Source organism: Oncorhynchus keta, chromosome 35 (assembly GCF_023373465.1).
Source record: "Oncorhynchus keta strain PuntledgeMale-10-30-2019 chromosome 35, Oket_V2, whole genome shotgun sequence".
NCBI classification, from domain to species: Eukaryota; Metazoa; Chordata; class Actinopteri; order Salmoniformes; family Salmonidae; genus Oncorhynchus; species Oncorhynchus keta.
In genome coordinates, this window is record NC_068455.1 from 12,544,347 (window position 1) to 12,569,428 (window position 25,082).

At 43.9% G+C, this 25,082-nt stretch overlaps 1 protein-coding gene and 2 long non-coding RNA genes across 6 annotated transcripts in view; all 3 read left to right on the top strand.

Moving 5' to 3' along the window:
- smc6 (structural maintenance of chromosomes 6) overlaps positions 1–14,498 on the top strand; it is a 31,362-nt gene extending 16,864 nt beyond the window's left edge. The window contains exons 17-25 of one of the 3 annotated variants that reach the window (XM_052496532.1): positions 7,006–7,166; positions 8,353–8,488; positions 8,800–8,880; positions 9,027–9,197; positions 9,390–9,527; positions 10,523–10,668; positions 12,494–12,619; positions 13,681–13,786; positions 14,111–14,496. In XM_052496532.1, the coding sequence (XP_052352492.1) occupies positions 7,006–7,166; positions 8,353–8,488; positions 8,800–8,880; positions 9,027–9,197; positions 9,390–9,527; positions 10,523–10,668; positions 12,494–12,619; positions 13,681–13,786; positions 14,111–14,344 (1,299 nt within the window). In that variant the 3' untranslated portion in view covers positions 14,345–14,496. Of the gene's footprint in view, positions 1–7,005; positions 7,167–8,352; positions 8,489–8,799; positions 8,881–9,026; positions 9,198–9,389; positions 9,528–10,522; positions 10,669–12,493; positions 12,620–13,680; positions 13,787–14,110 lie in introns of all 3 variants that reach the window. The other 2 variants (XM_052496533.1, XM_052496531.1) reach the window with 2 other exon arrangements.
- Positions 14,499–15,922: 1,424 nt separating this feature from the next.
- On the top strand, positions 15,923–21,083 carry LOC127915863 (uncharacterized). Of its 2 annotated transcripts, XR_008092600.1 has the most exons (6): positions 15,923–16,046; positions 16,141–16,162; positions 18,424–18,667; positions 20,563–20,610; positions 20,745–20,948; positions 20,993–21,083. It is a non-coding gene; the product is annotated as an uncharacterized LOC127915863 (long non-coding RNA). The 2 variants fall into 2 exon arrangements; XR_008092599.1 differs by having other exon boundaries at positions 20,563–20,948.
- Positions 21,084–22,779: 1,696 nt separating this feature from the next.
- LOC127915862 (uncharacterized) lies at positions 22,780–24,947 on the top strand. The gene is made up of 2 exons (XR_008092598.1): positions 22,780–23,619; positions 23,748–24,947. It is a non-coding gene; the product is annotated as an uncharacterized LOC127915862 (long non-coding RNA).
- Positions 24,948–25,082: the final 135 nt, after the last annotated feature.

The following is a 25,082-nucleotide window of genomic DNA, read 5'->3' on the forward strand; positions in this document are numbered from 1 at the left end:
TACCTCAGTGCCTCTCTCACCTCTGCTGCCTGATACCTCAGTGCCTCTCTCACCTCTGCTGTCTGATACCTCAGTGCCTCTCTCACTGCTGCTGTCTGATACCTCAGTGCCTCTCTCACCTCTGCTGTCTGATACCTCAGTGCCTCTCTCACTGCTGCTGCCTGATACCTCAGTGCCTCTCTCACTGCTGCTGCCTGATACCTCAGTGCCTCTCTCACTGCTGCTGCCTGATACCTCAGTGCCTCTCTCACTGCTGCTGTCTGATACCTCAGTGCCTCTCTCACTGCTGCTGCCTGATACCTCAGTGCCTCTCTCACTGCTGCTGCCTGATACCTCAGTGCCTCTCTCACTGCTGCTGCCTGATACCTCAGTGCCTCTCTCACTGCTGCTGTCTGATACCTCAGTGCCTCTCTCACTGCTGCTGCCTGATACCTCAGTGCCTCTCTCACTGCTGCTGCCTGATACCTCAGTGCCTCTCTCACTGCTGCTGCCTGATACCTCAGTGCCTCTCTCACTGCTGCTGCCTGATACCTCAGTGCCTCTCTCACTGCTGCTGCCTGATACCTCAGTGCCTCTCTCACTGCTGCTGTCTGATACCTCAGTGCCTCTCTCACCTCTGCTGTCTGATACCTCAGTGCCTCTCTCACTGCTGCTGTCTAATACCTCAGTGCCTCTCTCACCTCTGCTGCCTGATACCTCAGTGCCTCTCTCACCTCTGTTGCCTGATACCTCAGTGCCTCTCTCACTGCTGCTGTCTGATACCTCAGTGCCTCTCTCCCTGCTGCTGCCTGATACCTCAGTGCCTCTCTCACTGCTGCTGTCTGATACCTCAGTGCCTCTCTCCCTGCTGCTGTCTGATACCTCAGTGCCTCTCTCCCTGCTGCTGTCTGATACCTCAGTGCCTCTCTCACTGCTGCTGTCTGATACCTCAGTGCCTCTCTCACTGCTGCTGTCTGATACCTCAGTGCCTCTCTCCCTGCTGCTGCCTGATACCTCAGTGCCTCTCTCACCTCTGCTGCCTGATACCTCAGTGCCTCTCTCCCTGCTGCTGCCTGATACCTCAGTGCCTCTCTCACCTCTGCTGTCTGATACCTCAGTGCCTCTCTCACTGCTGCTGTCTGATACCTCAGTGCCTCTCTCCCTGCTGCTGCCTGATACCTCAGTGCCTCTCTCCCTGCTGCTGTCTGATACCTCAGTGCCTCTCTCACCTCTGCTGCCTGATACCTCAGTGCCTCTCTCACTGCTGCTGTCTGATACCTCAGTGCCTCTCTCACCTCTGCTGCCTGATACCTCAGTGCCTCTCTCACCTCTGCTGCCTAATACCTCAGTGCCTCTCTCACCTCTGCTGCCTGGTACCTCAGTGCCTCTCTCACCTTTGCTGTCTGATACCTCAGTGCCTCTCTCCCTGCTGCTGTCTGATACCTCAGTGCCTCTCTCCCTGCTGCTGCCTGATACCTCAGTGCCTCTCTCACCTCTGCTGTCTGATACCTCAGTGCCTCTCTCCCTGCTGCTGTCTGATACCTCAGTGCCTCTCTCCCTGCTGCTGCCTGATACCTCAGTGCCTCTCTCACTGCTGCTGTCTGATACCTCAGTGCCTCTCTCACCTCTGCTGTCTGATACCTCAGTGCCTCTCTCAATGCTGCTGTCTGATACCTCAGTGCCTCTCTCACTGCTGCTGTCTGATACCTCAGTGCCTCTCTCACCTCTGCTGTCTGATACCTCAGTGCCTCTCTCACCTCTGCTGTCTGATACCTCAGTGCCTCTCTCACTGCTGCTGTCTGATACCTCAGTGCCTCTCTCACCTCTGCTGTCTGATACCTCAGTGCCTCTCTCACTGCTGCTGTCTGATACCTCAGTGCCTCTCTCACTGCTGCTGTCTGATACCTCAGTGCCTCTCTCACTGCTGCTGTCTGATACCTCAGTGCCTCTCTCCCTGCTGCTGCCTGATACCTCAGTGCCTCTCTCACTGCTGCTGCCTGATACCTCAGTGCCTCTCTCACTGCTGCTGCCTGATACCTCAGTGCCTCTCTCACTGCTGCTGCCTGATACCTCAGTGCCTCTCTCACCTCTGCTGTCTGATACCTCAGTGCCTCTCTCACCTCTGCTGCCTGATACCTCAGTGCCTCTCTCACTGCTGCTGTCTGATACCTCAGTGCCTCTCTCACTGCTGCTGTCTGATACCTCAGTGCCTCTCTCACTGCTGCTGTCTGATACCTCAGTGCCTCTCTCACTGCTGCTGCCTGATACCTCAGTGCCTCTCTCACTGCTGCTGCCTGATACCTCAGTGCCTCTCTCACCTCTGCTGTCTGATACCTCAGTGCCTCTCTCACCTCTGCTGCCTGATACCTCAGTGCCTCTCTCACCTCTGCTGCCTGATACCTCAGTGCCTCTCTCACCTCTGCTGTCTGATACCTCAGTGCCTCTCTCCCTGCTGCTGCCTGATACCTCAGTGCCTCTCTCCCTGCTGCTGCCTGATACCTCAGTGCCTCTCTCACTGCTGCTGTCTGATACCTCAGTGCCTCTCTCACCTCTGCTGCCTGATACCTCAGTGCCTCTCTCCCTGCTGCTGCCTGATACCTCAGTGCCTCTCTCACTGCTGCTGTCTGATACCTCAGTGCCTCTCTCACTGCTGCTGTCTGATACCTCAGTGCCTCTCTCACCTCTGCTGCCTGATACCTGAGTTCCTCTCTCACCTCTGCTGCCTGGTACCTCAGTGCCTCTCTCACCTTTGCTGTCTGATACCTCAGTGCCTCTCTCACTGCTGCTGTCTGATACCTCAGTGCCTCTCTCCCTGCTGCTGTCTGATACCTCAGTGCCTCTCTCACTGCTGCTGTCTGATACCTCAGTGCCTCTCTCACTGCTGCTGTCTGATACCTCAGTGCCTCTCTCACTGCTGCTGTCTGATACCTCAGTGCCTCTCTCACTGCTGCTGTCTGATACCTCAGTGCCTCTCTCACTGCTGCTGTCTGATACCTCAGTGCCTCTCTCACCTCTGCTGTCTGATACCTCAGTGCCTCTCTCACCTCTGCTGTCTGATACCTCAGTGCCTCTCTCACTGCTGCTGCCTGATACCTCAGTGCCTCTCTCCTGCTGCTGCCTGATACCTCAGTGCCTCTCTCCTGCTGCTGCCTGATACCTCAGTGCCTCTCTCACTGCTGCTGTCTGATACCTCAGTGCCTCTCTCCCTGCTGCTGCCTGATACCTCAGTGCCTCTCTCCCTGCTGCTGCCTGATACCTCAGTGCCTCTCTCACTGCTGCTGTCTGATACCTCAGTGCCTCTCTCACCTCTGCTGTCTGATACCTCAGTGCCTCTCTCACCTCTGCTGTCTGATACCTCAGTGCCTCTCTCCCTGCTGCTGCCTGATACCTCAGTGCCTCTCTCCCTGCTGCTGCCTGATACCTCAGTGCCTCTCTCACCTCTGCTGTCTGATACCTCAGTGCCTCTCTCACCTCTGCTGCCTGATACCTCAGTGCCTCTCTCACCTCTGCTGTCTGATACCTCAGTGCCTCTCTCACTGCTGCTGCCTGATACCTCAGTGCCTCTCTCCCTGCTGCTGCCTGATACCTCAGTGCCTCTCTCACCTCTGCTGTCTGATACCTCAGTGCCTCTCTCACTGCTGCTGCCTGATACCTCAGTGCCTCTCTCACCTCTGCTGTCTGATACCTCAGTGCCTCTCTCCCTGCTGCTGCCTGATACCTCAGTGCCTCTCTCACCTCTGCTGCCTGATACCTCAGTGCCTCTCTCCCTGCTGCTGCCTGATACCTCAGTGGCTCGACACTCTTAACTTTACTCTCCCACCTTGTCTCAGTCCACATCTTCAAAGTGATGTCCACATGTTTTTTAAGGATGGCCCATCGCTGTGTGGAGGCTGAGAACAAGGTGTACAGTTTGTGAAAGGTGCCAAAGTTACCTGTGTTATCGACGTAACTTTTAGCAGCATCAGCCACAACCAGGTTCAATGTGTGAGCCCCACATGGCACAAATAGAGCTCTTGGATTCATTTCCAGGAGTCTGGCTTGGTGGATGACTCCTCATCCTGTGGATGACTCCTCATCCTGAGGCTCCAATATTATTTGTGAAGAGGCCTGTGTGGCTGAGGAGGTGGATGGCTCCCAGTCCTGAGGCTCCGAGGTGATTTGTGAAGAGGCCTGTGTGGCTGAGGAGGTGGATGGCTCCCAGTCCTGAGGCTCCGAGGTGATTTGTGAAGAGGCCTGTGTGGCTGAGGAGGTGGATGGCTCCCAGTCCTGAGGCTCCGAGGTGATTTGTGAAGAGGCCTGTGTGGCTGAGGAGGTGGATGGCTCCCAGTCCTGAGGCTCCAAGATTATTTCTGAAGAGGCCAGTGTGGCTGAGGAGGTGGATGGCTCCTCATCCTGGCCAGTGCCAGAGGGTGTTCCAAACTATTTCAGAAGTGCCCCTTTATCTTTTGTGTGTTTCTCTTCTTTCCTCATTTTCCTAAACTGGGCACCTGATGGCTTAGACCTTTTCTTATCCATTTGTGATGATTTGGCACTCGAGCATCAATGCATTAACCATCCCCCAACACTGTCAACCAAGAGTCAAGACTAAACCGATTCACCTGGGTGGTGTGCAGACTGGTTTTATATTATTCTTAATGATTTCGCACAAACCAGGGGGAAAAAATGCAGCAATATGTCTGTGAAACTATAAATTCACATTATGAATGAATTGTGGTTTATTTGGTAGCATTTCGCCGTGTGTCTGATTTTACTAATTGAATTAGTACTGTACAAAGTTAGTGTGCTATTTGATTGATTCCCCTGCTCCCCCGACCTCGGGCTTCCAGTGGGTAAACCGGAGGTCAACCTACCCCACTCCGACAAGGTTAATTGACCCACAGTCCCACACGGTGACATGATATCAGTGACGTGCAAATTAGCAATAGAAAACCGATCGCGCAAATGTCACCATTCCAAATATTTTGTTGCGGGCGCCCTGGCAAGATGCCGCCCCCGGCGTCTGCCCATGTCGCCCTCGGCGTCTGCCCATGTCGCCCTCGGCGTCTGCCCATGTCGCCCCCGGCGTCTGCCCATGTCACCCCCGGCGTCTGCCCTTGTCGCCCTCGGCGTCTGCCCATGTCACCCCCGGCGTCTGCCCTGGTCGCCCTCGGCGTCTGCCCATGTCGCCCCGCGTCTGCCCATGTCGTCGCTGCCCATGTCGCCCTCGGCGTCTGCCCATGTCACCCCGTCTGCCCATGTCGCCCCGCCCATGCGTCTGCCCATGTCGCCCCCGGCGTCTGCCCATGTCGCCCTCGCTGCCCATGTCGCCCCCTGCCCATGTCGTCTGCCCATGTCGCCCTCGCTGCCCATGTCACCCCCGGCGTCTGCCCATGTCGCCCGCTGCCCATGTCACCCCCGGCGTCTGCCCATGTCACCCCCGGCGTCTGCCCATGTCACCCCCGGCGTCTGCCCATGTCACCCCCGGCGTCTGCCCATGTCGCCCTCGGCGTCTGCCCATGTCGCCCCCGGCGTCTGCCCATGTCGCCCCGGCGTCTGCCCATGTCGCCCCCGGCGTCTGCCCATGTCGCCCCGGCGTCTGCCCATGTCGCCCCCGGCGTCTGCCCATGTCGCCCTCGGCGTCTGCCCATGTCACCCCCGGCGTCTGCCCATGTCGCCCCCGGCGTCTGCCCATGTCGCCCCCGGCGTCTGCCCATGTCGCCCTCGCTGCCCATGTCACCCCCGGCGTCTGCCCATGTCGCCCTCGCTGCCCATGTCACCCCCGGCGTCTGCCCATGTCGCCCTCGCTGCCCATGTCACCCCCGGCGTCTGCCCATGTCACCCGGCGTGTCGCCCCCCGGCGTCTGCCCATGTCGCCCCCGGCGTCTGCCCATGTCGCCCCCGGCGTCTGCCCATGTCGCCCCCGGCGTCTGCCCATGTCACCCCCGGCGTCTGCCCATGTCGCCCCCGGCGTCTGCCCATGTCACCCCCGGCGTCTGCCCATGTCGCCCCCGGCGTCTGCCCATGTCGCCCATACCTAAATCCGCCACTGGTGGGAATAGTATGCAGCTGACGTTTGATGAAGATCGGCAGTAGACTTTGCTGCATGCAAATGTTTCCCCTTGCTGGATATTAGGGCTGTCCCCAACTAAAATATATATATATATTTAAAAAATCTTGGTTGACCAAAAGTTGCCTGTTCTTTCGACCAATCGACTGGTTGAAATTTTGAAAGGTGTATTTTTCCATATAGACACACCCTATGTGTTTTGACAGTCAACTATATGTAGGCTACTGGGCTTGTCCGACGCTTTTAGCACACTGTGATTTAAATCATGAAGACACAAATGACTCGAGGCAGTCAGAGATCAAGATGGCATAACCAGAGGCTTAAAAACCCTGTTCCCGAACCACCACCTCCCACTGCTGCTGGCCTTCGCAGATTTAGCCTTTTACGCTCCCGAAGTTACCGGTAATAGACTATCAACCTTTTCCATTTGCAGTGTCAATTTATCTTACCATTTCTACCGATCTGCGTGCCAGTTAGGATTTTCATATGCACATTTTCGTGGAACAATTTCATGAAGTCTTCGTATCTCAAATCATTGTAATCTGATTTAATAACAATTCTATCTAAATTACAAATTATACAAATCTAAAAGTAACTTTGTCATCTACAGTTGAAGTTAGACGTTTACATACACTTATGTTGGAGTCATTGAAACTTGTTTTTCAACCACTCCACAAATTTCTTGTTAACAAACTATAGTTTTGGCAAGTCGGTTAGGACATCTACTTTGTGCATGACACAAGTAATTCTTCCAACAATTGTTGACAGACCAGATTATTTCTTCTGTATTATTGATTGTAAGTTTGTTTACTCCATGTGTAACTCTGTGTTGTTGTTTTTGTCACACTGCTATGCTTTATCTTGGCCAGGTCACAGTTGCAAATGAAAACTTGTTCTCAACTAGCCTACCTGGTTAAATAAAAAAATAACATGAGTAAGTTCCCAGCTACCAGTGTCTCTTGTCCCGGTTGTGATTGCAGGAGAAGAATGCAGCCAGGAGAGTGATGCAACAAGGCCGACCCCCGAGGAACTGTCGTGAGGCCTTCACTGTGGAGGGAGACCAGGTGTACCCTAACCGGTACTACACTCCAGACTTCAGCATGGCCAAATACCTCGGGGGAGATCTGGAAACAGAAATTCGGCAAGTACCTCTTTTATTAATCTGGACTCTTATTACATTTATTTTGGTATGGTTGTGGTATGCTCTTATAAAGTACCTTGCTCCGAAACACATCAGCAGTAAATATTTGTTTTATTTATTTTATTTAACCAGGAAGTACCAGATTAAGATCACATTATTGGTCAATTGCACACAAGGGCCAACGGAAATCTTACTTCAGTTTTTTACCCTTTTCCCTCCGAAAGACACACACACACACATACATACATACATACATACATACATACACACACTACCGTTCAAAAGTTTGGGGTCATATACACATATACATGTGTGTATATTCATTCATACATGCATATGTGTATATATATATGGATGATTTTATAAAGCCAGGCTCATTTAACAGTTAGGCTATTGATTAATAGACCGAATTAAGTTGGTTTCCTCTCGCCTCGATTTTCTTGTATATTTAGGCTAAGGCAAGGGCTGTTTCCTCATCTCTGCTGCTGCCTCCGTAGCATTGTTCTCAATCCCAATATGCTGGGTAATTTTTCTATTTTGCACAATAGCAACATAGGGGAAGGTGTCAATTCTACAGTGCGCTGACTATCGTGTTTCAGAACCTTGGACAGTGACCATATACAACGCGGTAGAATGTGCATTTGTTATTAAATTATATTAAATGTGTTAGTGTTCCACCATTATTTTTGACATGATTTAACCATACACAATTTCACTATCACATGTCTTAGAGTGATGGAATGTGCCATACCTGTGGCCTCCTCCATGTAACAGTCCACTGAGACAGGCATGAATCAGACAGGTGTCTTGTGCACCATGTAAAAAAAGAAAAAAAGGGGGCACAATTCATTTATTACAACCGACCTGTCGACTAAATGGTGTCAGCCCTAATATTTACATATACAGGGTTTGGAGAGTTATGGGGGGCTGCCACACTGGGCGCCCGGGGAGCAGTTGTTTTGGGAGGTTAAGTGCCTTGCTCAAGGGCACAATAGCAGGCAATGGCATCAGCTCACGTTCCCCCTCCCCCCCATCCACTCTCTCAGATTTTTCCAGTCAGATCCGGGATTTGAACTGGCAAGCCTCTTAAACTGCCAGGCTACCTGCCGCCTTCATCTCATGACATGGTACTGTCCTTGAGCATTGTATTGATTTTGTAGTTTTATTGTTCTTTGTCATTGCTCAGCATGGTGGAGTCAGAGCTGGAGAACTACAAGGCCCAGCTCTCCCGGTTTCAGCATCACCTGAGCTCAGTCAATGAGGACATCCAGCGCATGGAGGCCAAACTACACAGCACAATCATGACTCTGAAAAAGACTCTGGTAATATGATGAACTTTGTTTATAATGTGTATGTCACTGCTCAGTTTTCTTCCCCGATTGTTAATTTGAATAGGGACATATGCAATGAAAACATTGACACATTGAACTGACAGCAGTCCGATGCATTGCACCATCACTACTCTGAAAAAGCCTGGTGGTGTTGTAAGCATCGCTGTAGATGTATCTGAAAGATATTGACAAATGTCCTGTATATTAATGCAGGGTGCGATCTGTTGTTGAATATGTTACACCTCCTATGTAACGTAGGACATGCATGCTGTGTAACAGTCTACCTGTATATTTGCATCCAGGCCACAGTGAATCAGGTCAAGGCCGGTGTGACCGAGCTGGAGAATGTTGAGGAGGAACAGACCGATGACATCAGCACTTTGGTAAAAAAAAAAAAAAAACTTTTATTTATCCACGATTCCAAATGATGCCATGATTTCCTGTAGAGATGATCTATGTTGGTTGGGATTGATTGAAGTGTTAACACGGTGCATTTCATTTAAACGTTTAACTTTATCAAATGCTACAGGAAGAAGTGGCTCAAGAGAACCAGCAGAGAATCGACGGTGAGAAGAAAACTGTGGAGGAAGCGAAGGAGGAGCTGGAGGAGCATAAGAGAACTTCCAAGGAAGTTGATTGCCAGTATGTTGACGTGAGGAACAGGATAGAACAGCTGGCCGAGGAGACAGAGCCACTGAAGGTACTGTAGACATGTTTGGAGTGCCTGATGCTGTAAAGATGACAGCGCTTAATAATGCCACTTGACAGACACTTTTATCCAGAGTAACTTTAATAGTTGAAATGGTACCTAATGAAATGTGAGTTATTTGGTACAAACACAAAACTGTTTGTGATGACGTTGTGTGTTATTGTTTTGTTCTTGACTGATCAGGAGGAACAGGGTAAGGCTGAAGCACAGTGCAGTAAACTGGAACGAAGCCTGAAGATCTTAGAGAAGAAACTCAAGGATCATCAGGACAACATGCAGGCTATGAGAAGTGATCTGGCTCTGAAAGAAGAGGAGGTCACAGTAAGCGATAATATTTGTCCCAATGTTGGAATCAATATATATATATATATGCCATTTAGCGGACGCTTTTATCCAAAGCGACTTACAGTCATGTGTGCATACATTCAATGGGTGGTCCCGGAATCCCTGGCGTTACCCATGCTCTACCAACTGTGTGCTGAGCGATTAACCAAAATGTTGTTTTTTTAAACAACTAATTAACCAACGTCGGTTCAATTATTTGATAACAATTAGTATATTTTTCCGTATTGTAATTGTGAGGTGATATAGAGAGTAGCTGTTGCTTAGCGACATATCGTGATGATGAGGGGATCAAGAGAGCAGCTGTAGCTTAGCGACGCATTTTGATCGTGAGGTGATATAGAGAGCAGCTGTTGCTTAGCGACTCATCGTGATGTGATATAGAGAGCAGCTGTTGCTTAGCGACTCATCGTGATGTGATATAGAGAGCAGCTGTAGCTTAGCGATGTATTTTGATCGTGAGGTGATATAGAGAGCAGCTGTTGCTTAGCGACGTTTCGTGATTGTGAGGGGATCTAGAGAGCAGTTGCTTAGCATATCACTACCTGAAAATACATTATCTAAGTGATTGATAGCTGGTCTTCAGCAGTCATAAAATTATGCTTGGAATTAAATAATAGTCATAAAACAAATGTAGCCTAATATACACAACTGAAATATTAAAGTAATGTGAATAACTGATGGTTAATAAGTAATAAGCAGTAATGGACAGTCCCTACCATCATGGGACTTTTGTTGTTTTATTCTGTGTTACAGCATTAAACCCAAATAATCTAACCAAAACAGAACCGACCTCAAACACAAATCAACCCATATATGGATATTTATTGGTGAATTATATAAGATTAATTTAAATTATTGCATGTTATCCTGCATGTTATTTTGCTAAATAAAAAACCAATGATGGGGCCAAATTGGGTGAAAGGAACATACTGTAAATGGCAGTTGTTAATCTGTTTATAAACTGTTGACAGGAATTTGTGGCCAAAGCCAAAGAGATCAGCCCAGAGCGCCAACAGGTAGATCGCAGCGCCAGGAGTATTGATGTGGAGATCACGAGGTTACGGAGGAAGATCAGCGTTCAGGAGAGTAGCCATGGAGACCACGAGCAGGTGGTTAGGTAGGGTGCTCCATCAGTACATATCCAAACGGCATGAATATTTCAGAAAACATTGCTCATTTAACTGTCTGTCGTCTTGTAATGTTTCCTCTCTCGTGGACAGATTAGGGAAACACCAAATTAGGCAAGATTTTAGTTCTGAGTTATGGAGATTGTGATGTTAGAAGACATTTCTGCCTGCTCCCACATGCTATACCTACTGTGTCAAGGCATTTTTGGAAATATTACTTTTCAAGGCTTTTGTATATACAGTTGAAGTGGAAAGTTTACATATACCTTGGCCAAATACATTTAAACTCAGCTTTTCACAATTCATGACATTTAATCCTAGTAAAAATTCCCAGTTAGGATCACCACTTTATTTTAAGAATGTGAAATAGTAGTAGAGATATTTATTTCAGCTTTTATTTCTTTCATCACATTCCCAATGGGTCAAAGTTTACATACACTCAATTAGTATTTGGTAGCATTGCCTTTAAATTGTTTAACTTGGGTCAAATGTTTCGGGTAGCCTTCCACAAGCTTCCCACAATAAGTTGGGTGAATTTTGGCCCATTCCTCCTGACAGAGCTGGTGTAACTGAGTCAGTTTGTCGGCCTCCTTGCTCGCACACGCTTCTTCATTTCTGCCCACACATTTTCTATGGAATTGAGGCTTTGTGAAGGCCACTCCAATACCTTGAATTTGTTGTCCTTAAGTCATTTTGCCACAACTTTGGAAGTATGCTTGGGGTCATTGTCCATTTGGAAGAGCCATTTGCAACCAAGCTTTAACTTCCTGACTGATGTTTTGAGATGTTGCTTCAACATATCCACATAATTTTCCTGCCTTATGATGCCATCTATTTTGTGAAGTGCACCAGTCCCTCCTGTAGCAAAGCACCCCCACAACATGATGCTGCCACCCCTGTGCTTCACGGTTGGGATGGTGTTCTTCGGCTTGCAAGCCTCCCTCTTTTTCCTCCAAACATAATGATGGTCATTATGGACAAACGGTTCTATTTCTGTTTCATCAGACCAGAGGACATTTCTCCAAAAAGTTAGATCTGTGTCCCCATGTGCAGTCTATGGCGGATTTGGAGCAGTGGCTTCTTCCTTGCTGAGCGGCCTTTCAGGTTATAGGACTCGTTTTACTGTGGATATAGATAATTTTGTACCTGTTTCCTCCAGCATCTTCTCACGGTTCTTTGCTGTTGTTCTGGGATTGATTTGCACTTTTCGCACCAAAGTACGTTCATCTCTAGGAGACAACGCGTCTCCTTCCTGTGTGGTATGATGGCTGCGTGGTCCCATGGTGTTTATACTTTTGTACAGATGAATGTGGTACCTTCAAGGCATTTGGAAATTGCTCCCAAGGATGAACCAGGCTTGTGGAGGTCTCCAATTTTTTTTCTGAGGTCTTGGATGATTTCTTTTGATTTTCCCATGATGTCAAGCTGAGAGGCACTGAGTTTGAATGTAGGCCTTGAAATACATCAACAGGTACACCTCCAATAGGCTAATTGACATAATTTGAGTCAATCAGAAGCTTCTAAAGCCATGACATTATCTGGAATTGTCCAAGCTGTTTAAAGGCACAGTCAACTTAGTGTATGTAAACTTCTGACCCACTGCAATTGTGATACAGTAAATTATAAGTGAAATTATCTGTCTGTCAACAATTGTTGGAAGAATTACTTGTGTCATGCACAAAGTAGATGTCCTAACAGACTTGCCAAAACTATAGTTTCTTAAAAATACATTTGTGGAGAGGTTGAAAAACGAGTTTTAATGACTCCAAAGTAAGTATGTAAACTTCCGACTTCAACTATCTTTCTCCTCACCAGAGAGTATGCAGAGGCCCTGGCTAACTACAGGGACAAATCAAACCAAGTGAGAGATCTGAAGAAGTTCATAGATCGTCTTGACAACATAATGTCCGACAGGCAGACCCGGTACAAAATAATGCGCAGGTAATTCGTGATCATTTGACGCATTTCATAAAGGACAATTCCGCTTTAAAATTGCTCATGACTGTTGTTTTTTATTTAAACCTCTCTAAACCCCAAAAATAATACTCTATGGCTCATTTCCCAGATACAGATTAAGCTTAAGCCTGTACAAATGGATGATCTTCATTGAGCATGCTTTTTAGAACACGACTGTCCCTTTTAGTACACGACTCGCCCTAGTAATGCTGATTGTCCCTTTTAGTACACAACCCGCCCTAGTAATACTGATTGTCCCTTTTAGTACACAACTCGCCCTAGTAATGCTGATTGTCCCTTTTAGTACACAACTCGCCCTAGTAATACTGATTGTCCCTTTTAGTACACAACTCGCCCTAGTAATACTGATTGTCCCTTTTAGTACACAACTCGCCCTAGTAATGCTGATTGTCCCTTTTAGTACACAACTCGCCCTAGTAATACTGATTGTCCCTTTTAGTACACAACTCGCCCTAGTAATACTGATTGTCCCTTTTAGTACACAACTCGCCCTAGTAATACTGATTGTCCCTTTTAGTACACAACTCGCCCTAGTAATGCTGATTGTCCCTTTTAGTACACAACTCGCCCTAGTAATACTGATTGTCCCTTTTAGTACACAACCCGCCCTAGTAATACTGATTGTCCCTTTTAGTACACAACTCGCCCTAGTAATACTGATTGTCCCTTTTAGTACACAACTCGCCCTAGTAATGCTGTTGTCCCTTTTAGTACACAACTCGCCCTAGTAATGCTGATTGTCCCTTTTAGTACACAACTCGCCCTAGTAATACTGATTGTCCCTTTTAGTACACAACTCGCCCTAGTAATACTGATTGTCCCTTTTAGTACACAACTCGCCCTAGTAATACTGATTGTCCCTTTTAGTACACAACTCGCCCTAGTAATACTGATTGTCCCTTTTAGTACACAACTCGCCCTAGTAATGCTGATTGTCCCTTTTAGTACACAACTCGCCCTAGTAATACTGATTGTCGAATACCGTATGTTGAATATTCCCACACTCTTGGCTTTTATGTACCTAGGTCCCTCTCTGTGAGATGCAAGTTATACTTTAATAATTTCCTGATAAAGATGAATTGCTGCGGGTCCATGATGTTTGATCACAACAGTGAGACGCTGTCCATCTCGGTATGTGTGCTAATCCTCATAGTTTTCAAATGGCCTCCGTAGCTTTTACATAAAACAAAGTATCTGTATTCGGCAGAGTCAATTTGACAAATACATTTTCATAATAATTGTTCAGTTAATTTATTTAGCTTTTTACAGGAATGTGTTTGGCATTCAAGAGGACTGAGTTTAAGACTGCATTAAATCATCAGTATTTACAGACAAACAGGACCCACATAACAACAACCTGATCAAACTAGACACTCAAGCTACGGGTGTGAACCCCAACTCCATGTGTCCTGTTGTTTGTCTGTCCTCTCTAACCTCCTGGGCCTGTGTGTACAGGTGAAGCCGCCAGGCCGTGAGAACGACAGTATGAGTGACATGCGGTCTCTGTCTGGAGGAGAGAGATCCTTCTCTACAGTGTGTTTTATCCTCTCCCTCTGGGAGATCACTGAGTCCCCCTTCAGGTGCCTGGACGAGTTTGACGTCTACATGGTAAGAGACCTACATGCATATGCTTGTTATTTACACACCTGGATTCACATAGTTTGTAAAATAGTATTTAATCAAAGTTAATGCTCATTTCCAAGACCTTAGTTTGAGCTGACGTGCTGATGAGACATTTTGAAATCGTTGAAGATTACAACTTCTATGACTAATTTAAAGGCCCAATGCATATGAAATCATTTCTGGGTTACAACTAAGTACCTTAATGTAATACACTGAACAAAAATCTAAACTTAACATGCAACAATTGTAAAATATTTTACTGAGTTACATTTCATATAAGGAAATCAGTCAATTGAAAGTAATTCATTAGGCCCTAATCTATGGATTTCACATGACTGAGAATGCGCATCTGTTGGTCACAGATACCTTAACAAAAAAAAGGTAGGGGTGTGGATCAGAAAACCAGTCCGTATCTGGTGTGACCACCCATTTGCCTCATGCAGCACGACACATCTCCTTCACATAGAGTTGATCAGGCTGTTTGCACAGCCATCGAAGAGAATTGTGGAATGTTGTCACAATCCTCTTCAATGGCTGTGAGAAGTTGCTGGTTATGGGCGGGAACTGGAACATCCTGTCGTATACATCGATCCAGACCATCCCAAGCATTCTCATTGGGTGACGTGTCTGGTGAGTATGCAGGCCATGGAAGAACTTGGACATTTTCGGTTTCCAGGTATTGTGTACAGATCCTTGCGACACGGGGCAGTGCATTATCGTGGTGATGGTGGCGAATGAATGCCACGACAATGGGCCTCAGGATCGCGTCACGGTATCTCTGTGCATTCAAATTGTCATCAATAAAATGCAATTTATTCTTTCAGTGAAATATAGAACCAAGTCTAAATATTGCTGTTACATTGCACAACCTTCAATGTTACGTCATAATTATGTACAATTCTGTCAAATTAATTACGATCTTTGTTAGGAAGAAATGGTCTTCACACAGTTCGCAAAGAGCAAGGCAGCCCAAACTGCTGCATATAGCCTGACTGCTTGCACATAACGCAAGAAAAGTGACACAATTTTCCTAGTTAAAAGAAATTCAGGTTAGCAGGCAATATTAACTAAATATGCAGGTTTAAAAATATATACAGTGCCTTTCGAAAGTATTCGGCCCCCTTGAACTTTGCGACCTTTTGCCACATTTCAGGCTTCAAACATAAAGATATAAAACTGTATTTTTTTGTGAAGAATCAACAACAAGTGGGACACAATCATGAAGTGGAACGACATTTATTGGATATTTCAAACTTTTTTAACAAATCAAAACTGAAAAATTGGGCGTGCAAAATTATTCAGCCCCCTTAAGTTAATACTTTGTAGCGTCACCTTTTGCTTTTTTAAGAAAGGCATTGATGTTCAATGTTAGGTACACATTGATGTTTATGGTTAGGTACACATGGATGTTTATGGTTAGGTACATTGGTGTTTATGGTTAGGTACACATTGATGTTTATGGTTAGGTACACATGGATGTTTATGGTTAGGTACACATTGATGTTTATGGTTAGGTACACATTGATGTTTATGGTTAGGTACACATTGGTGTTTATGGTTAGGTACATTGGTGTTTATGGTTAGGTACACATTGGTGTTTATGGTTAGGTACACATTGGTGTTTATGGTTAGGTACACATTGATGTTTATGGTTAGGTACATTGATGTTTATCGTTAGGTACATTGATGTTTATCGTTAGGTACATTGATGTTTATCGTTAGGTACATTGATGTTTATGGTTAGGTACACATTGGTGTTTATGGTTAGGTACACATTGGTGTTTATGGTTAGGTACACATTGGTGTTTATGGTTAGGTACACATTGGTGTTTATGGTTAGGTACATTGGTGTTTATGGTTAGGTACATTGGTGTTTATGGTTAGGTACATTGGTGTTTATGGTTAGGTACACATTGATGTTTATCGTTAGGTACACATTGATGTTTATGGTTAGGTACATTGGTGTTTATGGTTAGGTACACATTGGTTTATGGTTAGGTACACATTGGTGTTTATGGTTGGGTACACATTGGTGTTTATGGTTGGGTACACATTGGTGTTTATGGTTAGGTACACATTGATGTTTATGGTTGGGTACATTGATGTTTATGGTTAGGTACACATTGGTGTTTATGGTTGGGTACATTGGTGTTTATGGTTAGGTACACATTGGTGTTTATGGTTGGGTACATTGGTGTTTATGGTTAGGTACACATTGGTGTTTATGGTTAGGTACACATTGGTGTTTATGGTTAGGTACACATTGATGTTTATGGTTAGGTACATTGATGTTTATCGTTAGGTACATTGATGTTTATCGTTAGGTACATTGATGTTTATCGTTAGGTACATTGATGTTTATGGTTAGGTACATGGATGTTTATGGTTAGGTACATTGATGTTTATGGTTGGGTACACATTGGTGTTTATGGTTAGGTACACATTGATGTTTATGGTTAGGTACATTGATGTTTATGGTTAGGTACATTGATGTTTATGGTTGGGTACATTGATGTTTATGGTTGGGTACATTGATGTTTATGGTTAGGTACATTGGTGTTTATGGTTAGGTACACATTGGTGTTTATGGTTGGGTACATTGATGTTATGGTTGGGTACACATTGGTGTTTATGGTTAGGTACACATGGGTGTTTATGGTTAGGTACATTGGTGTTTATGGTTGGGTACATTGATGTCTATGGTTGGGTACACATTGGTGTTTATGGTTGGGTACATTGATGTTTATGGTTAGGTACACATTGGTGTTTATGGTTAGGTACACATTGGTGTTTATGGTTGGGTACATTGATGTTTATGGTTGGGTACATTGATGTTTATGGTTAGGTACACATTGGTGTTTATGGTTGGGTACACATTGGTGTTTATGGTTGGGTACATTGGTGTTTATGGTTAGGTACACATTGGTGTTTATGGTTGGGTACACATTGGTGTTTATGGTTAGGTACATTGGTGTTTATGGTTAGGTACACATTGATATTTATCGTTACATTGATGTTTATCGTTAGGTACATTGATGTTTATGGTTAGGTACATTGGTGTTTATGGTTGGGTACATTGATGTTTGTGGTTGGGTACATTGATGTTTATGGTTGGGTACTTTGGTGTTTATGGTTAGGTACATTGATGTTTGTGGTTGGGTACTTTGATGTTTATGGTTGGGTACATTGATGTTTATGGTTGGGTACATTGATGTTTATGGTTAGGTACACATTGATGTTTATGGTTAGGTACACATTGATGTTTATGGTTAGGTACATTGGTGTTTATGGTTAGGTACACATTGATGTTTATGGTTAGGTACACATGGATGTTTATGGTTAGGTACACATTGATGTTTATGGTTAGGTACACATTGATGTTTATGGTTAGGTACACATGGATGTTTATGGTTAGGTACACATTGGTGTTTATGGTTAGGTACACATTGGTGTTTATGGTTGGGTACATTGATGTTTATGGTTAGGTACATTGATGTTTATGGTTGGGTACACATTGGTGTTTATGGTTAGGTACACATTGGTGTTTATGGTTAGGTACACATTGGTGTTTATGGTTGGCTACATTGATGTTTATGGTTAGGTACATTGATGTTTATGGTTGGGTACATTGATGTTTATGGTTGGGTACACATTGGTGTTTATGGTTAGGTACATTGGTGTTTATGGTTGGCTACATTGATGTTTATGGTTGGGTACATTGATGTTTATGGTTGGGTACACATTGGTGTTTATGGTTGGCTACATTGATGTTTATGGTTAGGTACATTGATGTTTATGGTTGGGTACACATTGGTGTTTATGGTTAGGTACACATTGGTGTTTATGGTTAGGTACACATTGGTGTTTATGGTTGGGTACATTGATGTTTATGGTTGGGTGCATTGATGTTTATGGTTAGGTACACATTGGTGTTTATGGTTAGGTACACATTGGTGTTTATGGTTGGGTACATTGGTGTTTATGGTTAGGTACACATTGGTGTTTATGGTTAGGTACATTGATGTTTATGGTTGGGTGCATTGATGTTTATGGTTAGGTACATTGGTGTTTATGGTTAGGTACATTGGTGTTTATGGTTAGGTACATTGGTGTTTATGGTTAGGTACATTGGTGTTTATGGTGAGGTACATTGGTGTTTATGGTTAGGTACACATTGATGTTTATGGTTGGGTACATTGGTGTTTATGGTTGGGTACATTGGTGTTTATGGTTGGGTACATTGGTGTTTATGGTTGGGTACATTGATGTTTATGGTTGGGTACATTGGTGTTTATGGTTGGGTACATTGGTGTTTATGGTTGGGTACATTGATGTTTATGGTTGGGTACATTGATGTTTATGGTTGGGTACATTGGTGTTTATGGTTAGGTACACATTGATGTTTATGGTTGGGTACATTGATGTTTATGGTTGGGTACATTGATGTTTATGGTTAGGTACACATTGATGTTTATGGTTGGGTACATTGATGTTTATGGTTGGGTACATTGATGTTTATGGTTGGGTACATTGATGTTTATGGTTGGGTACATTGATGTTTATGGTTGGGTACATTGGTGTTTATGGTTGGGTACACATTGGTGTTTATGGTTAGGTACACATTGATGTTTATGGTTGGGTACATTGATGTTTATGGTTAGGTACACATTGGTGTTTATGGTTGGGTACATTGGTGTTTATGGTTAGGTACATTGGTGTTTATGGTTAGGTACATTGGTGTTTATGGTTGGGTACATTGATGCTTATGGTTGGGTACACATTGGTGTTTATGGTTAGGTACACATGGGTGTTTATGGTTAGGTACATTGGTGTTTATGGTTGGGTACACATTGATGTCTATGGTTGGGTACACATTGGTGTTTATGGTTGGGTACATTGGTGTTTATGGTTAGGTACACATTGGTGTTTATGGTTAGGTACACATTGGTGTTTATGGTTGGGTACATTGATGTTTATGGTTGGGTACATTGATGTTTATGGTTAGGTACACATTGGTGTTTATGGTTGGGTACACATTGGTGTTTATGGTTGGGTACATTGGTGTTTATGGTTAGGTACACATTGGTGTTTATGGTTGGGTACACATTGGTGTTTATGGTTAGGTACATTGGTGTTTATGGTTAGGTACACATTGATATTTATCGTTAGGTACATTGATGTTTATCGTTAGGTACATTGATGTTTATGGTTAGGTACATTGGTGTTTATGGTTGGGTACATTGATGTTTGTGGTTGGGTACTTTGATGTTTATGGTTGGGTACTTTGGTGTTTATGGTTAGGTACATTGATGTTTGTGGTTGGGTACTTTGATGTTTATGGTTGGGTACATTGATGTTTATGGTTGGGTACATTGATGTTTATGGTTAGGTACACATTGATGTTTATGGTTAGGTACACATTGATGTTTATGGTTAGGTACATTTGGTGTTTATGGTTGGGTACATTGATGTTTATGGTTGGGTGCATTGATGTTTATGGTTGGGTACACATTGGTGTTTATGGTTAGGTACACATTGGTGTTTATGGTTAGGTACACATTGGTGTTTATGGTTAGGTACACATTGGTGTTTATGGTTAGGTACACATTGGTGTTTATGGTTGGGTACATTGATGTTTATGGTTGGGTGCATTGATGTTTATGGTTGGGTACACATTGGTGTTTATGGTTAGGTACACATTGGTGTTTATGGTTAGGTACACATTGGTGTTTATGGTTGGCTACATTGATGTTTATGGTTAGGTACATTGATGTTTATGGTTGGGTACATTGATGTTTATGGTTGGGTACACATTGGTGTTTATGGTTAGGTACACATTGGTGTTTATGGTTAGGTACACATTGGTGTTTATGGTTGGCTACATTGATGTTTATGGTTAGGTACATTGATGTTTATGGTTGGGTACATTGATGTTTATGGTTGGGTACACATTGGTGTTTATGGTTAGGTACATTGGTGTTTATGGTTGGCTACATTGATGTTTATGGTTGGGTACATTGATGTTTATGGTTGGGTACACATTGGTGTTTATGGTTGGCTACATTGATGTTTATGGTTAGGTACACATTGATGTTTATGGTTGGGTACACATTGGTGTTTATGGTTAGGTACATTGGTGTTTATGGTTAGGTACACATTGATGTTTATGGTTGGGTACATTGATGTTTATGGTTGGGTACATTGATGTTTATGGTTAGGTACATTGGTGTTTATGGTTAGGTACATTGGTGTTTATGGTTGGGTACATTGGTGTTTATGGTTAGGTACACATTGGTGTTTATGGTTAGGTACACATTGATGTTTATGGTTAGGTACATTGGTGTTTATGGTTAGGTACATTGGTGTTTATGGTTAGGTACATTGGTGTTTATGGTTAGGTACACATTGATGTTTATGGTTGGGTACATTGATGTTTATGGTTGGGTACATTGATGTTTATGGTTAGGTACATTGGTGTTTATGGTTAGGTACATTGGTGTTTATGGTTGGGTACACATTGGTGTTTATGGTTGGGTACACATTGGTGTTTATGGTTAGGTACACATTGGTGTTTATGGTTAGGTACATTGGTGTTTATGGTTGGGTACATTGGTGTTTATGGTTGGGTACATTGGTGTTTATGGTTGGGTACATTGATGTTTATGGTTGGGTACATTGATGTTTATGGTTGGGTACATTGGTGTTTATGGTTAGGTACATTGGTGTTTATGGTTGGGTACATTGGTGTTTATGGTTGGGTACATTGATGTTTATGGTTGGGTACATTGGTGTTTATGGTTGGGTACATTGATGTTTATGGTTAGGTACATTGATGTTTATGGTTGGGTACATTGATGTTTATGGTTGGGTACATTGGTGCAACGACTGTGCTTTTTTTTGCACGAATGCGCTTGTTAAATCATCACCTGTTTGGCGAAATAGGCTGTGATTTGATGAGAAATTAACAGGCACTGCATCGATTATATGCAACGCAGGACAAGATAGATAAACTAGTACTATCATCAACCATGTGTAGTTAACTAGTGATTATGTTAATATTGATCGTTTTTTATAAGATAAGTTTAATCCTTGCTAGCAACTTACCTTGGCTCCTTGCTGCACTCGTGTAACAGGTAGTCAGCCTGTCATGCAGTCGCCTCGTGAAGTGCAATGTAATCAGCCATAATCGGTATCCAAAAATGACGATAACCGATTGTTATGAAAACTTGAAATCTGCCCTAATTAATCATAAATCATTCCGATTAATCGGTCGACCTCTAGTAGAGGTCCTGGGCTGGCATACTTGCTTGTGGTCTGCAGTTTTTAGGCCGAATGGCCGTACTGCCAAATTTTCTAAAACGACTTTGGAGGTGGCTTATGGTAGAGAAATAAACATTTAAATTCTCTGGCAACAGCTCTGGTGGGCATTCCTCCAGTCAACATGCCAAATTTGTTTACATCCCTGTTAGTGAGCATTTCTTCTTTACCAAAATAATTCTGGGTGCACCTTGTGCTGGGGACAATAAAATACATTATAAAATGTGCAGTTTTGTCACAACACAATGCCACAGATGTCTGAAGTTTTGAGAGAGCGTGCAATTGGCAGGCTGACTGAAGGAATGTCCACGAGAGCTGTTGCCAGATAATTGAATGTTTGTTTATCTTCCTTAAGCCGCCGAATTTGGCTTTATGTCCAACCAGCCTCACAACCGCATTTCATGTCTATGACGTTGTGTGAGTGAGCGGTTTGCTGATGTCAACATTGTGAACAGAGTGCCCCGTAGGGTTATGGTATGGGCAGGCATAAATTACGGACAACGAGCACATTTTCATTTTATTGATCGCAATTTGAATGCACAAAAATACCTTGACGAGATCCTGAGGCCCCTTCTTTTTTTTTCTTTTTTTTCGGGACATTACACGACCAAAAGTGTATGAACACCTGCTCGTCAAACGTCTTATTCCAAAATCATGGGCAATAATTTGACGTTGGTCCCCCCCTTTGCTGCTATAACAGCCTCCAGTCTTCTGGGAAGGCTTTCCACTAGATGTTGGAACATTGCTGCTATAACAGCCTCCAGTCTTCTGGGAAGGCTTTCCACTAGATGTTGGAACATTGCTGCTATAACAGCCTCCAGTCTTCTGGGAAGGCTTTCCACTAGATGTTGGAACATTGCTGCTATAACAGCCTCCACTCTTCTGGAAAGGCTTTCCACTAGATGTTGGAACATTGCTGCTATAACAGCCTCCAGTCTTCTGGAAAGGCTTTCCACTAGATGTTGGAACATTGCTGCTATAACAGCCTCCAGTCTTCTGGGAAGGCTTTCCACTAGATGTTGGAACATTGCTGCTATAACAGCCTCCAGTCTTCTGGGAAGGCTTTCCACTAGATGTTGGAACATTGCTGCTATAACAGCCTCCAGTCTTCTGGGAAGGCTTTCCACTAGATGTTGGAACATTGCTGCTATAACAGCCTCCAGTCTTCTGGGAAGGCTTTCCACTAGATGTTGGAACATTGCTGCTATAACAGCCTCCAGTCTTCTGGGAAGGCTTTCCACTAGATGTTGGAACATTGCTGCTATAACAGCCTCCAGTCTTCTGGGAAGGCTTTCCACTAGATGTTGGAACATTGCTGCTATAACAGCCTCCAGTCTTCTGGGAAGGCTTTCCACTAGATGTTGGAACATTGCTGCGAAGAATAGCTTCTATTCAGTCACAGGTATTAGTCATGTCGGGCACTGATATTGGGTGATTAGGCCTGGCTCGCAATCTGCATTCCAGTTCATCCCAAAGGTGATGGAGTTGAGGTCAGGGCGCTGTGCAAGCCAGTCAAGTTCTTCCACACCGATCTCGGCAAGCTATTTCTGTATGGACCTCCCTTTGTGGACAGCTGAGGGCTTTCCTCAAACGGTTGCCACAAAGTTGGAAGCACAGAATCGTCTAGAATGAACTGTAACTTAGTAAAATCTTTGAAATTGTTGCATGTTGCATTCATATTTTTGTTCAGTATATTTTACTTGTTTTTATATCCTCTTTTTGACCCCAGGAAGAGTAGCCTCTGTTTTGACCCCAGGAAGAGTAGCCTCTGTTTTGACCTCAGGAAGAGTAGCCTCTGTTTTGACCCCAGGAAGAGTAGCCTCTGTTTTGACAGCGGCTAATTAGGGATCCCAACAAAATAGTAAAATAGTAGGTCTTACTGAATCAACGCTGGTAAAAAAAAAATCTCCAACTTGTTTTTCAAAGGACATGCACAATCGTCGTATCTCACTGGATCTCCTCCTGGAGCTGTCAGAACGGCAGCACCTTCGTCAGTTCTTCTTCATCACCCCCCTATCTACCAGGTAGGAGGAGGACATTGTACATGTGTATATTGCCCTTATATTGTGTATATTGCCCTTATCCCTTATTGATCTTATGCAGAACATTAAAGGTGTGTTGTTGGTGGATTCTCTCACTTTTTTTCTTTCAGCAATTTGCCAAAAAGTGACCACATCAAGATACACCAGCTGCAGGATCCAGAGAGGACAGGAGGACATACAGGAGATGAAGACCTGGGGTAGATGATAGATGTCAGTGCTGGGGTCAATTTGGTTAGTAAACCAAATTCCAATTTGTACTTCCTGAATTGAAATGGAGTTGACCCCAACCCTGATAGATGGTGGATTAGGCCATCGTCATGCCGAACAAGCCATTTGAACAGTGTGGGATTTTTAAACACATTCTATACATTTTTGCTAGGAGTGAATACGTAAGACTCTCTGGGAGACTTAAGACTCTGCTTTATTGTTGTGCGCCATGCAGACGGATGGATTATGAAGAATTCCCCTTATGACACAGTATGTAGGCCTGTATACTTTCATAGTGGCTGTGTGGATACATCTTTGTTGTATTGTCAACACCGTTACTTTCACATATCTCTATGCATATTTCACATTTTCTACATATTAAAGCTGCAATATGTATCTTTTTGAGTGTGACCCAACCAAATTTGCTTAGAAATGTGTGTTATAGTTCTCGTTGAAAGCAAGTCTAAGAAGTGGCAGATCTGTTCTATGTGCGCTATGTCTATGCTTCCCGTTCTTAAGTTTTGTCTCTCTTACTTTCGGTTTTGTACACCAGCTTTAAATAGCTGAAAATACAATTTCTTTTTAATGGAAAATATATTTCACAGCTGTTTAGATGGTACAATGATTCTCTACACTATACTTGCTTGTTTTGTCACATAAACTGAAATTAGTCGACTATTCAAATTTTAGCAACCAGGAAATGGAGAGCGATTTTTGCATAGTGCATCTTTCATTGCTTGTAATTTAAATTCTGTAAATGTGGTTTTGGCTGATTTGTTGATTGACTTTTTTCAGCTTACTGTATGTGTACACTAGATGTAGATATCTTTTGACTTTGATTACAGTTAGTAAGACACTGTATAATTTTGATACATTGGGAATTATGTTTTGTTTCATTCCTTGTTCATAAACAATTTGTCCGACCCTGCTATTGATTTAACTGTAATATGTTTAGGTTACTGTATTTGGTTTTTAAAATATTTGAATGCTGATGATGTGCTTTAAACTACTGTAAACTGAAAGATGTTTTATGCATCCAATTTTTCTAACCTAATTTATATGTTAATTCTTGTTACATTGTTACAATAAAATGGATTAACAAATATTAGCTGATCCAACGGTCATTGGTTGTAATACATCATATTACAGACATTGGGGAAAAATAAACAAATGGAAATACCTGTATCTTAAATGAGAGAATCTTGAAAGGCCAATAATTCACCTCGGAACAGCAACAA